General features: G+C 31.2%; 1 protein-coding gene across 1 annotated transcript; it reads left to right on the top strand.

Annotated features, from left to right (window-relative positions):
- The first annotated feature begins 2,155 nt into the window (after positions 1 to 2,155).
- Positions 2,156 to 17,070, top strand: LOC143076311 (plasminogen-like). The gene is made up of 12 exons (XM_076252035.1): positions 2,156 to 2,183; positions 3,846 to 3,971; positions 4,687 to 4,902; positions 6,352 to 6,378; positions 8,109 to 8,345; positions 10,164 to 10,190; positions 11,394 to 11,630; positions 12,395 to 12,412; positions 14,724 to 14,812; positions 15,312 to 15,414; positions 16,312 to 16,528; positions 16,992 to 17,070. Exons 2-12 carry the CDS (start codon positions 3,899 to 3,901, stop codon positions 17,026 to 17,028), a joined length of 1,281 nt encoding a protein of 426 aa, XP_076108150.1. The 5' UTR covers positions 2,156 to 2,183; positions 3,846 to 3,898; the 3' UTR covers positions 17,029 to 17,070.
- The last annotated feature ends 264 nt before the right edge of the window (positions 17,071 to 17,334 follow it).

Raw genomic sequence — 17,334 nt, forward strand, 5'->3', positions numbered from 1 at the left:
CCCGATACGAATGCATTGGAGTCGACACATAGGACAACATTTTAAAATGAATTCTATAACTGGTTTGGGTATAAACTAATGTGTATATAAATATGGTAATTTATATTTCCAATCAAAATAATGTTGCTTGTTTTACATTTGGTTAAAACAAATGTGCAAATTTCGTTGCTGTCTTTCAAATAATCATATTATCGTTGACAAAACCCGCCCCATATCCGTGTTGACATTTTTTATTATATGTATCATTGCAAATAAACATCTGTAAAAGAGGGACGAAAGATACCAAAGGCACAGTCAAACTCATAAATCTAAAACAAACTGACAACGCCATGGCTAAAAATGAAAAAGACAAACTAAAAAAAGCACACATGACACAACATAGAAAACTAAAGAATAAACAACACGAATCCCACCAAAAAACTAGGAGTGATCTCGGGTGCTGCGGAAGGTTGAGCAGATCCTGCTCCACATTTGGTACCCGTCGTGTTGCTTATGTGATAACAAATCCGGGAAATAGTATAATTCGGTATGTCACATTCATGAAAGGGAAGGGGAACATATCCGACACATTTGTGAAACGGTTATTCCATAACGGTCAACCAACTCGTGATGGCGTCCGTAAAATTAACGAAGGATGATTTCAACTGCACCATTTGGAACTCTTGGTTTAATAGCTTTCCTGTGAGCAGCAACCCTCTATCAAGAAAATCATGATAGGAATATCGTATCAATTGGGAGGTATATACTCCGTATGCAGGTGCTGCAGGAATGTTGCGACTTAGAAATGGAAAGTTCACAATTGGAATGCTGAAATCATCTCTTTTGTCGTCAAGTTTTGTTTTAAACCTACCCTCATTGTCAATTTCTAGATGTAAGTCAAGATATGATGCCGACTTAACTGTATCTGTAGTATCCTTTATCTCTAACTCGATGGGATAGATGTGTTCCACATCTATATAGCGGAAAGTAGAGTTAAAGGATATTGCTAACTTCTTATCTTTCTTCCTAAGAAGTTCCTGTATGAAGTCAGCCTCATAATAATAAAGAAACAAGTCGGCAAGTAGAGGGCACAATTTGTTCCCATTGGAATACTGACAGTCTGTTGAAAAAAACGTCCTCCGAACGTAACAAATATTTTTCAATCAAGAAATCAAACATCTTGATAATATCAGTTTCAGAAAAGTTTTGTTTGAATCAGAGTGATCCTTCACAAAGAAGGATGTATCCCTCCCTAAGACAAGATACTTGTATCTACGTTGACCATTCTTTTTTATGAAGCAAAGCAATACTAACTCTTTCAATTTGTCTCTTAGTTTGAAATGTGGAGAGTAGAAAAGTCAAATGTTTTAATACTGTTACAAGATGAAAGAGAGTTAGATTATATGTACTCTAAAAGATCTTTGGAATTTTTAAGTATCCACATCTGATTCACGCTCCCTCTAAAATAGATGTTAATAATTTAGAAAGAGGTTTCTTGGAGCACTTGGAAGACCCAGCAATATACCGTTGTTTGTAAGGACACTTATGTAGTTTAGGTATCCAATACAGTGATGGAAGATCCAGTTCTTCATCTTTGGTTGAAATTCCAAAGGAACACAGAACAGACCTATGATTATCCAGGATTTCCTCTTTGGTAAGTGTCGTGAGGGTATATGTTGAGTTTCCAAGTGAATTTTCGATACCTAATTCGTTTATCAATCAGTTAATGTAATGAGTTTTACATACAAAAACGATGTTGTTTGGGGCTTTATCTGCGGGGACAACAACATATTTGTCATGGAGGTAAGAATTTGTCTGAGTAGTACATTATGAAAATATCATCTATCAAAAGTCAAATTTTTTGATATCATGCGTTATTCAGTCGATCTTCGAATATTTTTCGATATTCGAATTTCTTGAAGTATGAATATTCTGCATTTATATATGAGCAAGATAAATTGACTAATAAATAAAGGTATACAAGGTTATGTCAATTGGGTATTCCTGTATTTAAATATATAATTATAATTATTATAACCTTGGTGATTTTCCTAAATTATTTTAACCGGTGTGACAAACATGTCTCTTTTAACACAATTATAGTTGAAGGTTATACGTATTATAATATGATGATTCAGAAACAGTTAGACTATATAAAACATTACCATCTATAGTTTGTTCAAGTGACAAACACGCTTTGAGAGGTAAGCATTAAAATTTTTAATTGTATTATACATCTACCTTAAATTCAGAACGTTAGTTAGCATTAAAAAAAAATATTGTATTACACATCTATCTGAATAAAGTGATTTATAATTTACATTTACGGTATATTTTTGGCCATTTCAACATTTTTTTGCTTTTAATGCTGTTAGTAGCGAAAAAATATATAATTTTGAAAAACTAATAAAAATCACAAAAACTATATATTAATGGGATGTTTAAAAAACTGACAACAAGGACCTGATAAATGTGCAAGCAACGCGGCTTATACAATAATAAAATACTGTTTTGATAGAGCAAGGTAGAAATGTTTATCAATGTGTTCAAATGAAAACGATTGTTGATTATTTCAATATGATCCTCATCGTTTCTTTTAAATTTATAAATGAGAAGTTTATGAGTGACTAAGTCGTTTTGTAGCACATTTTTTTCTATATACTTCAACTTGTGTTTTTTTTTTCTTTTAAATGTATTTTAAAAATGTAAACGTATAATAAACTTGGAGTTCGAATGATGCGTTTTCGTGTACTACACTCAATATCAAAGTAACAACAAACGTATCATCATTTGAAAACTTATGGAAAGCTTAAAGTAGTTAATTTCCAGTCACTACAATCGTAGTATAAAATGTCTGTCGCATTTTGTTTTCTGCTGAAACTGTTAACAATGGTGAAACATCTGTATTGATAAAAAAATAAAGTGTTATATACTTAGTTTGATGTATGGCATATGAATAAATCATTGTAAAAATATGATTTGAATTGTAAATCAAATCTTATTAAGAGAGTAAAGATCGTGATACCACAATCCTAACTGATTTAAAATAACATATTCATTTAATGAAGATATTAATTCGAAAACACAAACGAAAATCTACTGATATAGGTCTTAACTAAATTTAAGTGTCATTCTTTCATGACTGATGGATTGATCAAATACATTTTCAATAGCCAAGTTGTAAGGGTTTGTTACACAACTGGTCAAAGTTGGTACACTATAATAACATCTGTCTCGTAAAATTTTTATTGACATTCTTTGCTGTTTTGCTGTGATCTCATTAAATCATGTGTCCTCCCTGGAGATATCGATGACGATAATGCCTGAAATGAACTCATGAGTTTTCATGATATCGTAATTAAATTTCTTTGTGGATAACATGTTTTAATTTAACATTAACTAATGAGGAAAAACAGTTGAACACATGTCCACCACCTTATCATACATTGTTTTGCGTAAATATTGCATCGATATTGAATGCACACCAAATACTCTTCTTTTTGAATGACTTGTATGTTTGTCAAGTGTGAGATATTTGTTGATTATAATAAAGATATTTGTCCGACAAGTTGTAAATATATTTGATGATTATAATTTATTTCTTTACAAACAGAGAAACAGGTAAAACTATAGTTAATTGAATTTGGGCGAGATCTGCAAATAAAGATATAGGCTACTATTTTATAGGAAAACTAGTTTGCATTTACCATACATGTTTCGACGTTTTTGGTCTTTTGTGGATAGTTGTCTCATTGGTAATAATACCACATCTTCTTTTTTATATGTAAGATGAAAATTGAAAAATCGTAAATATTATGCACTGAACATTATTAAACCAATGTTGTTTATCTTTATTTACCCTGAAGTGTGTAGATTTAGGAACAAGAACAACTGGTGTCACTGTGTTTTTTAGAACAAGATGACGTGTTCGAATGGATATGTACTGTTCTGTGGTATCTGGGTTGTTTTTGTTTATGCATTACATATAGCAGGTATGAACATATTTAAAACGGTTTATAAAAAACGGCATGATTTTAAATGTTTGTAACAAAAAAGATCGAAAGAAATTTACCAAAAGAAAATATAACGCATCTATGTTGACATATCGACGGTTCGCATCTATGTTGACATATCGACGGTTCGGTGTTAAATTGAACACTTTTAATAACAAAAAAACTGGGTATTACTATAGGGCAATATGTGTGAATATTTGCAACAATATCCTGATGATTTCATATCCAAGCAACTAACATGATTAAGTCCCCCCAAAAGAAATGATAAAAAGCATCTTTATTTTCTTTAGTTTTTTTTATATATATATATAACAAGCGTTTTAATATGTTACAATACACGAATACATATAAGTCATGTCTTATATAGAATTCAGAGCAAAATTGATGCGTGTATGTGTTAGCTTAGGTAAAACTGGCTTAAAAAATACGCGACATGATATAGACCTATTATGGATTGATAACCTTACCAAAAAGTATGCACGCGATCATCAAGGAAGGAGATTTACCTCAATATGCTAGAGAAAGAACAGTCATTATACTGTCATTGCGCTAACCTTCTATCATCTAGTTATGTATCCGTAGTTTATTTGTATTGACTATATGTCGAGATATGTTCCTATTTGTAAACCTAAAATTGTAACACTTTAGAAATAGTTATTTGAGAACTAATGATTTTATTGTTGTTCCAATAAAGCAAAAGAATGTCTGCAAGATAAAATGGGTTTGGCTTATAACGGAACCGTAAATACAACACGCACTGGACTAAATTGCAGGAATAATATAAATAATAACGAACCACAAACAGATCAACATAACTATTGCCGAAATCCAGATGAAGACCCAATAGGACCTTGGTGTTTTACAACTGACCCTGATGTATTATGGGAAGAGTGCAGTATTCCGTTATGTGGTAGGTTGCATATTTACATCTGACTCTGATGTATTATTTGAATATTGCGGTGTTTCGTTATGTGTTAAGTTACTTACGTTTATTGTGTTTGCTTATTTTCCGTTTTTCTCTCTCTTTCTTGGCTGCTACTTTACAAGTTGTGATTTAAAATGAGGTTTGAAATGATAACACTATGTTAAAATTAGTAAGTATACAACATTATAGCAGAATTTATTGTTTATTTTTTTTTACACTTAGCCTAACAGATTATTTGCAATGTGTTGTACATCTTTATTTTACACAGTCACGTGCTTATTTGGGTTTATGTAAGGTTAATATCATTGTTTAAAAGACTCGTATTAAACTAGTTCCAATTTATTAAATTCAAATCATTCATTCGAAACTTTTACGGGCGTCATCACGAGTTGGTTGACCATTGCTAAATATTTGTTTCACAGTTGTAATTATAAATAATCCATTTGAGGCCTGTTTTATTAAATGTGGTAAAGGGCGGTAGGAATTCGTGTTTGTCGGTTTTCAATTTTAGCATTGTGATGTGTTTATTGTTGTTTCACTTTTTGTTTTATTAAATTATCAGTTTCTTTTTGAATTTTTGTCTTTAAAAGTCCTTTTTGCCTATCTCGCTACTTCAATTTTGTGTTATTTTCTAGGAATATTCTAAAGCTCCATATTGGAGTATAATTGACTCAGTAAAATTTGACAGACCTGAATTTTGGATAATATGAAACTTACTATCCGGTTATTTCGAGTCTTTCAAATTTTTACCGAGATTGTTGCAAAACTCATTTAAATCTTATAATGTGAAATCAGCTGAACGTATTGAAAAATGCATTAGATTGTCGTCCTCATCATATAAAATGATGACATATTTTATTATTTTTGTGGAAGATTTAGGAAATCTTTTGCAGTAACAAACATGACAAACGTATTAAAAGTTAGCATGTGTAGCCATCAATCAAAATCATGAAATGACTTCAGCGTTATGACATAGAAGTAAGGAGTCAAAACAACATAATTAAATAATCGTGGAAGATGTCATAATAATTTAGCTACATGTAAACATAATTAAACTTCAAAATTAATACTTTTATCTGTTATTGAAACCTTGGAGCCAAGAAACTGTCGTTTAATGCCTATTTTTTTAAGTTTATGTTTTGTGAACTCTCGTTTTTATTCTAAATAATTTGATAACTTTGCAAAGTCAAAAGACAACTTTTACGTTTGAAATAAATAAACCTAAAGTGTCATTTGAACTCTCACTACTACACATGGGTTTCGTCCTGTTTCTTAGCATATTTTATGATTTTCATTAATGTACATATATAGCATTTATACCACAATGAAAAGCCAATGCATATACAAGAAATAGTTCGTGCATGACACAAAGAAATATATAATGTATTATTCAATTTTTAATATCTCTATTAACCAGGAATTATTGTTTTTCAGATGACGTTGACATTACGACAAAACCAGGTAAGATCGTCAAGAAAGAAAATGAAAATGTTATGACTTTTAACAAATTTTCTTAAAATTTGTAAACCTTTTGGTTTTACCCTTGTCTTCCTTTTTGTAAAGTTTTTAGTTATATCGAGGCAACATGAACGTGTGAAGCCTGGAATTGCCAATATTATGTTCGTAACGAGTAGGAAATTATTGTTGCTTAATATCAACTAATTTATATTATTTCAATATCAAAATGAACGCACATTGGTTGAGTTTGATTTAATTTTTTCAACTATAAATAAAGGCAACAGTAGTATACCGCTGTTCAAAACTCATAAATCCATGGACAAAAAACAAAATCGGGATAACAAACTAAAACCGAGGGAAACGCATTAAATATAAGAGGAGAACAACGACATAACACTAAAATGTAACACATATAGACAAAATCCCACGAGAAAAACAAATATAACATATATATATAACATCAAAACCAAATACATGAATTTGGGATAGACAAGTACCGTGACACGTCTTATCGCAATGTGAATTTACACTCAAAAATAAGAGAAAACAAACGACACAACGTTATAATGTAATACACACAGAAACGAACTATAATATAACAATGACCATATTCCTGACTTGGTACAGGGCATTTTTAAAGGATAAAATGGTGGGTTAAACCTGGTTTTGTGGCATGCCAAACCTCGCACTTTTATGGCCATGTGAAATATAACATCAAAATGACAACACAGGACTACAATATAAATAAATTGGAGAACACAATAGACAAAGAATCACACGAACAACAGCCAACAAAAGGCAACAAGTTCAAAATTTTAATACGCCAGAAGTGTATTTTGTCCACACAAGACCTATGTGTGACGCACAGATACAAAAGTTTGAAAGCCGAAACGAGTACAAAGTTGAACAGCATCGAGGACCAAAAGATCAAAAAGGTTGTGCCAAAAACGGCAAGGGTTTTCCGTTAAGTTACCAGAAAATCCCTATAATTTAGAGTAATTTATACTTTTGCAAACAGTAAATTTAATAAAATGAATATTCAAAAGATGTACATGATAAAGCTGAAGTATTAACTAATTACAGGAAACAACTGAAATACATTTACATAACCAGACATTTGAAACACAAAAGTAGACACATCCGAATACGTATAAACCTCTACGCCAAGTGACGTCCTATTTGAAACTGAAAAATGACGAAAAAATGACGTCATTAGAATTAGTAAAACAGAGCAAACTGATAGTATATGTGTTATCGGTTAAACTGGTTTTATGGTTTAATGTTTCTTAAACAATGTAAGCATTTCGCATATGAAATTCGTTATAATTGATCGGATAAAAATAATCATAGTTTAAAATACACTTAAGTGGGATACGTTACTGACGGAAAGCACAATTACACACATTTGCTCGTCAATTGTACAATTGTTGAAGTATGATACCCTAAATTAAACTTCAATTTTCACAACTGTTTTTATTTATTAATGATCGGCTGTCACAACTATGTCTGTGTCATAGATGTTTGCATATACGCCAGGTGTGATCAAGATGAATAGACTCGATAATTTGTCTTGCGAGCAATCGGGTACACCACACTCCTTCATCCGCCATTGCATCATAATTATAAATCCTGTTTTGTGCTATTGAGGTCTAATCATTAATCCTGTTTTGTGCCTTTGAGAAACCTTTATTAATCAGTGATTGAATTCTGATTGTACTTTCTTACATATAAAGCAAAAGACTGTAAAGATAATCAGCTAGGTGTGAATTATACTGGAACCGTGAGTACAACAGACACTGGCCGAACCTGCCAATATTGGTCAAGAAGGTATCCCCATTCACACGATTTCACATATAAATTAGCAGACCAACAGAATTATTGTCGAAACCCTGATAATGAACCACTAGGACCTTGGTGTTATACAACTGACTCTGAAACCAGATGGGAATATTGCACTGTTCCATTTTGTGGTATGTTTCATGCTAAATATTTGTTTTCTTGTTTTATTGATCGTTGATTTACTTGTCATTTTTTCAATGTTTTATTGTTCAAATATAATTATTACACAAATCATTAAAAAAAGAGCAATGACAAGCACATTTACAAGGTTGTTTACAAATCACGATACACAGTAAAAAAATAGCATTCATTAGGTGAAACAGATACACATTGCCAAAAAATTCTAGGATGTTAAATAGCTAAATTCCATTTGAAAGCTTGTCCTTTTTTTTTAACGTCACATAGAGAATTAACTTAAAATCCATGTTTAGAAAATAGGTTGTAATTGTCTTTTTTTTTAAACAAATATGATGTGTTTATCTGTTAAAGTATAAAAAGGCGCTGTAAGGTGATATCTTATTTACATTTGATTAGATGAAAAGTTCATAAAATATCATATCATTTTTTTATTTCCTTGCAATGAGAATTGACCTATTTCACCAGGTTTAATACAACATTTTCTACATTTGAAAACGCCTGTACCAAGTCAGAAATATGAGGGTTCTTGTCTATTCGTTTTTTATGTGTTTTGTCATTTTGATGTTGCCATGTGATTACGGACATTTTGATTGGGTTTCCTCTGAGTTCAGTATTTTTGTGATTTTACTTTTTATTAAAACTGACTAATATTGACATGAAATTCTTACTATAATTCTATTATTTTCTAATAGCCGTTTTGTTTTTGTATATTTCAAACCCGAAATGAATAAACAGTTTTAGTATTAGCAGTCTCTGAAATTTCAATATCTGATACTGTAGATTCATTTGTATTCGTGTGTATCAATTTTTGTGAATTGCAGAAAACTTTCATATTCGTGGATATTTGATTTTGTGGTTTTGCCCATCTCTGTATACAAAGCCTACTGAAAATATGATATTCGTGGAACATTTGAATCCGTGGTTTATTTGTACCTACGAAAACTACGAAAATTGTTATCCAATGAATAATAATGAATCCACAGCTCATAACTTTATGACAACCAAGATTGGTAATGTCTTTCACAAATCATTCAGAAATTAAAAAAAAATATATGATTTATTGTATATGTGCATTCTGCAAACAATTTTCCCAAAACAACCTTAGAATTCCAATGCAGTGCTTTATAGTGCTTCGTGCTTCTTAATCTTTATTTAGTTTTTGTAGTGTTTATAGTATTCAAATTTGTATTTTCTTGGTGTTTCCCTTTTTTTATTTTTTATTTGCCATTGTGTTGTCTATGCCTAAGTTGTGATGAATATCCCTTAACTATGTTTCTCTTCTGCTATATTGCCACTTCAGTAATACTTCAGACTTTTACTTAACGAAAAGGTATAATTACCAAAAATACTAAAAGTAAAGCCGTATCCGGGCAAGGAATCATCAATATGTACAAGAGATTTACGCTTGATATCAATTATAACGTTTTTTTTAGAACAAAATCCATATTTGCATGTCATAACAAATTTTTAAAAGGGTAACGTTGCTCAAAAGTAATTTGATATAATTTGAAATGACTGATTCTTGATAAGTATTCCTAACGTTAAATATCTAATATATGCTTCACTTTCAAACACTTGTTCGGTCACCCTTCTGAAAGAGCTTTCAACACATACAATTGAACTAAGATATCTTTAAACAGGTATGTTTTCCGTTGAATAAAACACTGTTTTTCATAACAAGTCGGCAGTATATCCTTCGATGCATTGAGCTTGAAAGATATTGGTGTTTCTTAACATTAATGTATTTCGCAAACTTTTTTGAATATTTGAATTCAACAGTTATAATGACAACTAGTATTTTTACTTTTTAGATGGTATTACTATCTCACCAAAACCAGGTAAGCCTTTAAATCAAATTTTACAGATATATCTTCATGGATGTGCTTTTCACAGTTGTTTTTTTTATATTTTTGTTCTATGCCAATGTCTAACTATAAATTACTTTATTTACATTATTAGAAATTAAATTATGTTTTGTCCAATTGCTGAAGTGTTTGTCAACCATATGTTCTTTCTATACAAATGTTCACTTATTCTAAAATATTGTTAGTCAAATTACTGAAGTGTTTTGTCGACCGTATGTTCTTTCTATACAAATGTTCACTTATTCCAAAATATTGTTAGTCAAATTGCTGAAGTGTTTTGTCGACCGTATGTTCTTTCTATACAAATGTTCACTTATTCTAAAATAATGTTAGTCCAATTGCTGAAGTGTTTTGTCGACCATATGTTCTTTCTATACAAATGTTCACTTATTCTAAAATATTGTTAGTCAAATTGCTGAAGTGTTTTGTCGACCGTATGTTCTTTCTATACAAATGTTCACTTATTCTAAAATAATGTTAGTCAAATTGCTGAAGTGTTTTGTCGATCGTATGTTCTTTCTATACAAATGTTCACTTATTCTAAAATAATGTTAGTCAAATTGCTGAAGTGTTTTGTCGACCGTATGTTCTTCCTATACAAATGTTCACTTATTCTAAAATAATGTTAGTCAAATTACTGAAGTGTTTTGTCGACCGTATGTTCTTTCTATACAAATGTTCACTTATTCTAAAATAATGTTAGTCAAATTGCTGAAGTGTTTTGTCGACCGAATGTTCTTTCTATACAAATATTCACTTATTCTAAAAGAATTCAACCAGTAGCATTATTGTGTTATTGTATTCATATTCTTTTAATTGCGATACATATTTCGAAATGAAAGCAAATATCTAAGACGTGTTATGCAAACTGATTCATTTCATATAATGGTAATATATTCAACACATACAATGTGAATAGACAACTTCAATAGCGAAGAAATGTACTGTATAGCATAAAACTTTAACCGAATTAGGTAATGAAAAAGGTAAAATTATAAGTTAGCAATAATTTAACGTGTGAATCAATATCTCCTCAATATTGACATGATCTAAAAGCTAAGGCCAAACATACTGATCATAACTTCACATAGTTTGCTTTGTAAGCGAACAACCAAAGTGTATCATGACTAAATCAACTCTGAGTTAACCAATTGTATTTTTATTGTGTTATTTTAGAACAAAATTGTCGAATGAATCAGCAGGGAAAGAATTATAATGGTAAAATCAATAAAACAAGATTTGGACAAAAATGCCAAGCCTGGAAATCGTTAGTTCCCAACAAGCATCCATTCACGGTTAAATTAGCTGACGATGAAGATTACTGCCGGAATCCAGACACTGAATTGTATGGTCCATGGTGTTATACAACAGACCCAGGAACAAGATGGGAATATTGTGATGTACCTTATTGTGGTGTGTATTTAATTGACATCTTCCTCGTTCTTTACCTGTTTTTAAATATTATATACAGCAATGGTTTATGCCGTACTAGAACTGGATCAAATGATATATAATTTTCAATGTTTTTGGTTTTGTTTCGAAGCATGTTGTTCAATTAATGTATGAAGTAATTCTTGGTTAATCAATGTGACATGTTAAGACATTTTGAGGTAAATCCCGGTTCTACTTTTTCACCAATTGTTTTGAGACATGACGTCAACATAAAACACTACCTGTCATAAAACAAAAACAATACGTACAGGCTTTCAGTATTTTCCCTTACTGTGAAATCATTTTTTTTTCGTGGGGTACAATTTTTCGTTGTTTTCGTTCGTACAGGTAACACGCAAATTGTAATGCATGTTCATCGATTCATAAATGTATATTAGTTGATTTACAATCATAGACAGAACCAAGAAATCAGATATCCACTAAAATGCAAGATTTCCTTGATCAGTTTATTATATCAGTGGTTAGTTCCGTACTAGAACTGGATCAAATAATATATATTTGTGCATTGTCTTTGGATTTGTTTCAAAGCATGTTGTTCAGTTAATGTGTGAAATAATTATTTGTTAATCATTTTGAAATGTTTATACATTTTGAGTTAAATTGAAAGATGTAAGTTTTTATCAATCTACATAGTTTAAAGATGTTAAATCAAATGTATTTTAATGATATCAGGTTATTTAGGTCAATTAAAATAAATAATACGTGACTATATACATTTATTGCAGAAGGAGCAGACAATCCAAGTAAGTTGACATCATTACGCTTTAGTTGATATACACGTGTAATGCCACACCGTATCTTGCATTGCTATTTGAAATGTAAAGATAAATTTTACCAATCAATATGGATTGAAGGTGTATAATTCTGAACAACTACGCCGTATTAACTATTTACTGAGTATTGGTTTACAAAAAAAATTCATAGGTATCATATAATCTAAAATTATATTCCATACTATTACATTATTGCATATTGTCGTTAAAGTGAAATTTCATTATAAGATATCTTTGACAAAACAATAAAAGTCAAATTGTATTACACTATATTTGAAATTAAACTGAATAATACCACACAGGGTCGTCAAAGAAAGGGGACGAAATATATCAGATACAGTCAAACTCATAGATAAAAAATAAACTGACAACGCCATGGCTAAAAAAGAAAAAGACAAACAAACACATAATAGTACACAAGACACAACACAGTAAACTAAAGACTTACCCACATGAAACAAACCAAAAGCTGTGGTTGATCTTATGTGCTCCGGAAGAGTAAGCACATCCTAGTTCACATGTGGCACCAGTCGTGTTGCTTCAGTAACAATATCAACTTGTTGCCATTAGGTCGAGGTAAGGAATAAAATGCCGATATGGTCTCATGGATTTCTATGTGAAAATAAAATTGAGAATGGAAATGGGGAATGTGTCAAAGAGACAACAACCCGACCAAATAAAAAACAACAGCAGAGGGTCACCAACAGGTCTTCAATGTAGCGAGTAATTCCCGCACCCGGAGGCGTCCTTCAGATGGCCCCTAAACAAATATATACTAGTCCAGTGATAATGAACGCCATACTAATTTCCAAATTGTACACAAGAAACTAAAATTAAAATAATACAAGACTAACAAAGCCAGAGGCTCCTGACTTGGGACAGGCGCAAAAATGCGGCGGGGTAAAACATGTTTGTGAGATCTCAACCCTCCCCCTATACCTCTAACCAATGTAGAAAAGTAAACGCATAACAATACGCAAATTAAAATTCAGTTCAAGAGAAGTCCGAGTCTGATGTCAGAAGATGTAACCAAAGAAAATAAACAAATTGATAATAAGAAATAAATAACAACAGACTACTAGCAGTTAACTGACATGCCAGCTCCAGACTTCAAGTAAACTGACTGAAAGATTATGATTTCATCATATGAACATCAGGCACAATCCTTCCCGTTAGAGGTTTAGTATCATACCATCATAACATATATGAGAAGAACATAACCCGTGTCATGCCAACAACTGTTTTTAGAATAAATGTGTTTAGTTCCGATGCAAAGACCTTATCAGTGACTCAATATTAACGCCAAAATATGCAATCTTTAATGACTTGACAACAGTATCGTAATTATATCCCTTCTTAATAAGTCTATTCAAAGGTTTTGTAAGTTTCTGAGGTGAATACTGACACCTTTGTGCTTTATAAAGAATATTTCCATAAAAAATTGGATGTGAAATACCTGAACGTATTGGGAGTCTGCATGTTGAGCTATATTTACGAATTATGTCTTTATACCGATGATAAAATTTAGTAAATGTTTTGACTAGTTTGTGATATCGAAATCCCTGGTGTTATAATTTTTCAGTAATACATAAATTTCTCTCGTTAAAATCTAAAACATTGTTACATACACGAGCGAATCGTACAAGTTGAGATATATGAACAAGGGAACGTCACCATCTAAAAACGGATAATTAACGATAGGAAATGAAAAATCATCCCTTTTATCATAAATTTTAGTATTCAGCTTTCCATTAGTGATATAGATATCAAGATCGAGAAAAGGGCAGTGGTCATTGTTAGTATTAGCTTTATTTAAAGTAAGTTCAACAGGATAAATTTCATTAATATACATACTGAAGTCGTCATTATTGAGAGCCAAAATATCATCCAAATATCTAAAAGTATTATTAAATTTGTTTATCAGATGTTGTTTCGATGGGTCTTTGCTTATTTTTGTCATAAATTGTAACTCAACATATGCCTGACTATAAATCTTTTAATCTATAGTATTCTGTTGAATCGGGTATATTGTTAACATAAAATATCACTAAATTAAGTATATTTTATTTCAAACTTTCACATTTGGTTATTTATCCAGCTTCATGTACTATATTCATGCAGTATAGTCATTCAGTTGGTCTCTAAACAAATATCTATAATGCTATATTTAAATTTATCAACTTACAAATAATATTTAATTCATGACACATTGTACATGTAATCAATTGTTTGACGTTGTATTTTATTCAATATGTTTGTGTTATTTCTTAAAATATTTCAGGCAAAGAAAACTGGAAATATGGTTGGCAAGGATTTGAGGATTCCTATTATTCAATCCAGTACACAGAAAAATCCTGGGTTGATGCTAAGGTACACTTGAGTTAAAGTTCGTTTTGCTCAATTTGTATTTTGTATTTATCTTCTTTTGTAAATCATTTATACTTGTAATATTTTGTTATGCTTTGAAATTTTTTGCTTTTCTTATTTTTTCATGGCCTCTTTTCGATTTCTTATTGAAATACCAACACGATATATTTTAATTTATTATTATTATTCAAATATTATGTTTTAGTTATTGTTTTAACAAATTTGCGAATATAGCATAAATAATTTATATAATTACCAAAGTAAAAACAAAATAGTGTTCACGAGAAGTGATCTAGCTTGTGAAATCTGAATATAAAAAAGACAAATTCATGTTAGGTAAACTTTATCTGAGGCCGTCAAAAGTAGTTTCCTATCATTTCTAATGATACAGGTAGCAATAAATATGATCAATCTCGCTTAGAAATCGTTAGGCACATGATATAACTACTGAGTCAAATGTGAATAGATTTAAGATATTTATTGATATACAAGGATTTTCCAGGACTTCTGTAAAAGCAACCTTGGTGCTTATTTGGCTGAAATTACAACGCCTGAGGAAAATGACTTCCTGATGAATCTTCTTCCAAAGCCTACAGCAGATAATAGTAAGTAACAAGTCAGAAACCTCAGGGACACAAGTTGCCAAGAAACAGCAATTAAAAGTATTTTACCAAACTAACACTGAAAATGACTTCCTGATGGATTTTCTTCCAAAGCCTACATCAGATAATAGTAAGTAACAAGTAAGTAACTTCAGGGACACAAGTTGCCAAGAAACAGCAATTAAAAGTATTTTACCAAACTAACACTGAAAATGACTTCCTGATGGATCTTCTTCCAAAGCCTACAGCAGATAATAGTTAGTAACAAGTAAGAAACTTCAGGGACACAAGTTGCTAATAAACAGCAATTGAAAGTAGTTGATCAAACTAACACTGAAAATGAAATAAAATTGCTGATATGTGATAGCCATAAGCCTGTTCAGTGAATGTTGTTTGTTGTATGTTTTTGTGTATGTGTTTCATAAGTGTTTCCTGTTTCATTTTTCAAACCAAATAAGACCGTTGCTTTTCCCGCTTGAACTATTTTACAGTAGTCATTGTGGGATCCTTCATAGTCTGCTGTTCCGTGTTACGAGCACACAGTATGAGCTCTGCGTTAAAAGCTGTTATTTCACCTATCATTAGTAATCAAAGGAAGGTTTGTCTTCATAAGACTCATCAGTGGCGCTTTGCACTTTGTAATTGTTAAGCTTTATAACTATTGTGATCTAAGCGGAGCTGATACCGCTGTCTTATAATAAACAGCAAACTAAAATGACTATTGTAAAACAATTCAAACAAGAAACGCAACTGTCTAATCTATACAATTGTTCACCTTTTACACATTGTGACTTGGAAGGAAAATATATCATTGGCATTCATATTATATGTCTTTTTCATGCAAATTAGTTTGTCAGGTTAAGGATAAGTAAAGTTGACTTTTATTTTAATCTATTTCAGGAGTAGAGGTGTGGCTAGGTGCAAGAGATTTAAAACGCGATGGACAATTTACTTGGAACAATAACGCCAACTACCTTGATTATACAGACTGGGGACCAAAGGAACCGAATGGTTACTATCATGAGGACTGCCTTGCCACTCACTTGTACAGAGATGGTAAACTTCATTGGAACGATAGGGCATGTGCTGCACGGAACTTCTTTGTTTGTGAAAAGAGGTAATTAAATTATTTACCTCTGTGGCACTGTTTGATAGAAACAAACACATTTATAAATACAGTATGTTTTAGTTATGATTTCATACCACAGTCTCTTTCAAACTTAACACATTATAAAAGTCAGAAGAACAGAGTATGTTCTGAATTATCAAAGCCATCTCTACCAGCTTCAGACTTAATTACTCAACCGGTAAGCAAAGATTACATAAAACCACATGGAAAATATTTATTGAAGCACATGCATATTATCGTGGTGAAAGGTGCTTTATTTCACAGCATGATTAAATGCATTCCGTATTACGGGTTGTTGTTTTTTTAAAGGGAAAGAGGATGGAAAAATAAGAAAATTCAGACCACAACTTTAATCCAACTTTTTGCAAGGAAATATATTAAAAAAATGTTTACGTTGTAAGCCACTGCTTGTATAGATCATAGTATACTCATATACCATGCATATTTTCAGTGTTGCAACTGCAGGCTGCGGAGAAAAGACTACTTAACGGATATAACACTTTACATAAATAAAGATTGTTAAACGCTAATTGAGTTGTAATTACTAAACTGTCACATTGTTAAGACAAAACAGTCGCTTAAAGCATTATCAGACTGGTTGTATAGGATAATGAGAAGACATGCACACTCATAGTTTACATCTAAGTCAATTTAAAAATTAGATATTACCGTGACTAACAGCTTATAATGTCTCACTAACAAACAATTAGATATTACCGTGACTTACAACGTATAATGTCTCACCAACAAACAATTAGATATTACCGTGACTTACAGCGTATAATGTCTCACCA

This window comes from Mytilus galloprovincialis, chromosome 5, assembly GCF_965363235.1.
Source record: "Mytilus galloprovincialis chromosome 5, xbMytGall1.hap1.1, whole genome shotgun sequence".
NCBI classification, from domain to species: Eukaryota; Metazoa; Mollusca; class Bivalvia; order Mytilida; family Mytilidae; genus Mytilus; species Mytilus galloprovincialis.